Source organism: Rhea americana, unplaced genomic scaffold (genome assembly GCF_003343005.1).
Source record: "Rhea americana isolate MKP2758 unplaced genomic scaffold, rheAme1 scaffold_217, whole genome shotgun sequence".
Lineage (NCBI taxonomy): Eukaryota > Metazoa > Chordata > Aves > Rheiformes > Rheidae > Rhea > Rhea americana.
The window spans coordinates 1,513,030-1,517,124 of NW_028186317.1; the positions used below are offsets into that span (position 1 = coordinate 1,513,030).

Below are 4,095 nucleotides of genomic sequence, written 5' to 3' on the forward strand. Positions count from 1 at the left end.
AGAGGGGAAAGTCCCCCCCCGCCCCGTTATCCCCATCCCTTGGCTCGCACCCCGGCGCTAAAGCCGAGAGCCCTCGCGGCGGCAGAGCCTTAGGGTGAGATGCGGCCCGCGGTGGGCGAGGGGGGGGGAGGCAGAGCCGGCAGAGCCCCCAACAGAAGGAGCCAGGACAGGAGGAAAAAAAAAGAAAAAAAATAACCTCCTAAGCAGGCCCTGCGTGGCCATTTTGGGGTGCAAGGAGATGGGTGATCCCCCTCCACGCAGCCCCAGGGGCACCCACCACCCAGCAACAGGCCGCACGGGGCGAGGGGCAACCCGGGACCCCTCCGCGGCCCATCTTTGGGGTGCTGCCAAGGCAGGACACCCCCCCCCCCGCCCCCCCAGTGCTTTCGAGGGAGCTGCGAGAAGTTGGGGAAGTCGGTTTGCTCGTGTGTTTGTTTTTCCAGCAGTCCGCAGGGCTGCGCGGCCTGCGCCCAAACTCTCCTCACCTCCCTGCTTTGGGCTCCTTTGCTGCTGCTGCGGCTTTGCTTGGGGTGCTTTTATTATCATTATTATTTTTATTTTATTTTATTCCCCCCCCCCTTTCAAGCAAGGGCTCAGAGGGTGTTTGGAGCCCCTGGAAACATGTTGGGTGTCAAGTCCGCGGCGGCTGGAGATGGTCCTTTCCCTACGTGCTTCTCCACGCGTGGGTGTGYGGGCGCATTTCTTGCCAAGCAGCCTTCTCACCTGAGGGGACCGTGCTCCTGTCGCAGTGCCCGTCCTTCAGGAGCCTGTCTCGGATCTCCCAGCTAAACATCCCGGGATTCTCGCGCTTATATTCCTCGATTTTCTTTTCCACGTCGGGAGTTGCGACCTGCTTTTGTGATCAAGGGAGGCCAGCGCGTTGCCCGCGTGTGCATGTGCAGAGAAAGGGAAGGGGGGGAACAGAGAGAGACAGGAAAAAACCCACTTTTAATTTAAAGAAGAACCCGAAGGCACCGTTCAATGCAATCCTTCTCGCCCTGGGTGCTAATTTCGGGGCTCAGCATGGGATTTGCAGGGGCAGGGAGGAGGAAAATAAAAGCGCTCCTGTTCCCCCCTCCACYCCCAAACTCAAATCGCAGAGGGGGAAGCAATGCAAGCGGCAGGGCTGGATGCAGCCCCAGGGAGGGAGAGCGGAGGGGGGGGGCTGCCTTTCGGGGCGTTATATACGCCCGATTTATTCCTCCTTGCAACTCCAGCTGGCTCGCCTCCTCCCGACACACCGGGAACCGAAGCAAATGCCTAAATGCGCGCCACTTGTTGCATATGGAAAATCGCTCTAATTTATTCATAGCCTTCAACTCGGCACCGTTTTCTACCCATTTGCGTCTGCAAATTGCAGCTTTATTAAAGCCCGTTCCACCTCTTTCACTCTATATTCACTTCATAACCTTCCTCCATACCCCCCCCCCCCAAAAAAAAAAAAAAAAAAAAAAAAAAAAACCYAAWGCATTTTAATAGCCCCGCTGCAGCAAGCTCGGCGAGGGGGCGAAGCGAGGGCCCCGCTGTTTGCGAGGAGGAAGGSGGGGGGGGAAAGGGGGTCCGGGAGGCTCCTGCTCGGGGCGAGGGCGGCCCTTGCTCACTCACCCTGGGCTTGCTGCCGCCGATGGCTCCGGGGCGGATGGAGCCCGTTTCCTGGTACCTGCAGAGGATTTTGGAGACGCAGCCGTGGGAGACCCGCAGCTGCCGGGAGATCACGCAGGGCCGGATGCCGTGGTGGGCCATCTCCACGATTTTGTGGCGGATGTGGTTGGGCAGCGGCCGCCCGTTGATGAACACCCCGCCGAGCTGGTTGACTCTGCCCTGGCCCAGCGGAGTGGAAACTGCGAACCGGAGCGGGGAGGGAAAAGAAAAAAAAAGAAAAAAAAATGTTGAGAGAGGGCAAAACCCGAGAATTTGCACCTTAATTCCCCGCCGTCCTGTCCCGTCTCGCCTTTATCCCGAACTCTGCTTTACGCAGCTGCGCCCAGTCGCGCACCCGGTGCCCTCCGAGCCGCTCGCAGCCGGGGAAATACTTTTTTTTTTTTTTTTTCGTTCGATATACTAAAAATAAAAATAGCCCAGGACCCTCACTGCCCCGCTACCCTCTTCTCTTCCGAGGGGGCTGCTATATTTGTTCCCACTTTTTTTTTCTTTTTTTCCTCCTTCTCCCTCCTCCCTTCCTCCCGGGCGTTTCATACCCACGTTTTAAATCCCGTCTGAAACACGGCAAGATTCAAAACTGCAATTGCGAAGCAGAAAAAAAAAAAAGTTTCCAAGCTCACTCCAGTACTAGCTCCGGGCGAGGTGGATTTTTATTTTCAAAAAAACTTTCGGAAATAACCTCTTTAAATACCCTTGAGGGTCCCCCCCCCCTTTTTTAATTTTGGCGGGGAGGAAAGGCTTTTTTGGGGAGGCTCGAGGGTCTTTTGGGCTCGGGGACGGAGCGGCGCGGGCGCGGCTCCGCGCTGCGCGGAGGGTCCCCCCGCAGCGGGGGCCACCGGCTCTCTAATCCCCGGCTCGCATCCCCAATTTGTTTAATATCTCGCAATGTAGATCTTGCAGATTAATACGATTTCACAGACTCAAAATTAAAAAGAAAAAAAAAAAGAAAGAAAGAAGAAGCGGGGGGAAGAACTCAGCTGCATAATTTGCAGAAAGGCTGGAGGGGGTGAGGGACAGCTAAGGCGAGGGGTTGATTTTCTCTATACAAAGAAAAGTCGATTCCAGAAATTGCCTCGCAATTTAATAAGAATCATGCACTACTAATTCAAAGTCACTTGGCCAGCACTCCCTGGATATATCATTATCGACAGATAACACTCGAGTGGCCAATTTTACATTCAAGAGGTACTAAAATCACCGGCCGCTCTCTCTTTTCATTATTCCCAGTCATGTTGTGCAAATATTGTTGTAATCCTTTGATCCTTTCCCTTGCCGTCTGTTTTACTTCATTTGCTACAGAAAAGCACTTCAGCAAATCCCCCTAGCTTGTATGTTTTGCAGCCTGCGTGGTTTTCCACGGGTTTGAGTTTAGCCACTTGATCACGGTCTGTATGAAATTCTSCTGTTTAATAAATGCGAGGAGAAGGGTCCTACTCTAATTTTGATTTTTTTTTTTGATTTTTTTTCCTTTTCTGCGCAGAAATAACAACGCCGGGGCCGGGCGCACACAAAGGGGAGAGCAGATGAGTCGCGAAGTTAAAGCCGCCGCGCTGCGAGGTGGGCATGACACTTAGCGAGGTGACAACTTCACGGGGGCCTTCGGGAGCTCCGAAGTCCCCGGTGGCACAGCGAGACACCCCGCCGCCGCCTCCCCCGGCCCCGCTTCCCCTCGCCGGCCGCGGGGCTCCGCTGCGCGGGGCGCGCATCTGCCCCCGCGGAGAGCAGATGCTGCCGTTGCTTCCTCGGGAAAGTTGGGAACAGTAAGTTTTTCCCCTCGTCTTTAGGAGCTGGGGAAATTTAGGCGTTTGACGGAGAGAAAAATAATAATAATAACAATAACAATAATAAACAAGCCTAAACACAAACCTGCCAAAAAATGTCAGCAAGCTGCTTATTATAACTACCTAAAAATAAAGATAAAAAGCCAAAGCCGGTGCGAACGCGCTAGCGTGCGGAATCAGAGCGGCTACAGCTGCACGGGGAGGCAGCGAAACATCAGCGAGAAGTTGGATGCGGCGGCGAGGAGCCGCGGAGGATTTAAAGTTTCTCTTCCAACCTGGCCCCGTCCGCGCCTGGAGCAGCCCGGCCCGCTCCCCCCACCCCCTCCGCGCTTAATTAAGAGGCGCTTAATTAAAGAAGTGCTCTCGGAGGTTCCCCCCCCACTAACCCCACCACCACCACGTACCTTCCAGGGGGAAGCCGGTGCGCGGGTAGTTCTGCCCCGGCGCCGGGCGCATCATCCGCGGCACCGTGCCGGGTAGAGCGGCCATGGCGCGGAGCCGGTGCGGAGCCGGTGCGGAGCCGGCGCGGAGCCTCTCGCTCGGCCGCCCGCTCCTCCAAGCGAAGCTCGCTCAATCTCCCCCCCACTTTTTTTTAATTTTTTCCTTCCAGCCCGCGGCTGCAAAATAAGGGAGAAATCTTTGCTCCACCAAA

The 4,095-nt window shown here is 55.5% G+C and overlaps 1 protein-coding gene across 2 annotated transcripts in view; it reads right to left on the reverse strand.

The window, feature by feature from the left end:
• Window positions 1–4,072, reverse strand: part of PAX7 (paired box 7) — a 106,852-nt gene extending 102,780 nt beyond the window's left edge. The window contains exons 1-3 of one of the 2 annotated variants that reach the window (XM_085305224.1): window positions 3,848–4,072; window positions 1,606–1,841; window positions 724–850 (exon numbers count right to left, since the gene is read on the reverse strand). In XM_085305224.1, the coding sequence (XP_085161350.1) occupies window positions 724–850; window positions 1,606–1,841; window positions 3,848–3,932 (448 nt within the window). In that variant the 5' untranslated portion in view covers window positions 3,933–4,072. Of the gene's footprint in view, window positions 1–723; window positions 854–1,605; window positions 1,842–3,847 lie in introns of both variants that reach the window. The other variant, XM_085305223.1, reaches the window with a different exon arrangement.
• Between the last annotated feature and the right edge of the window lie 23 nt (window positions 4,073–4,095).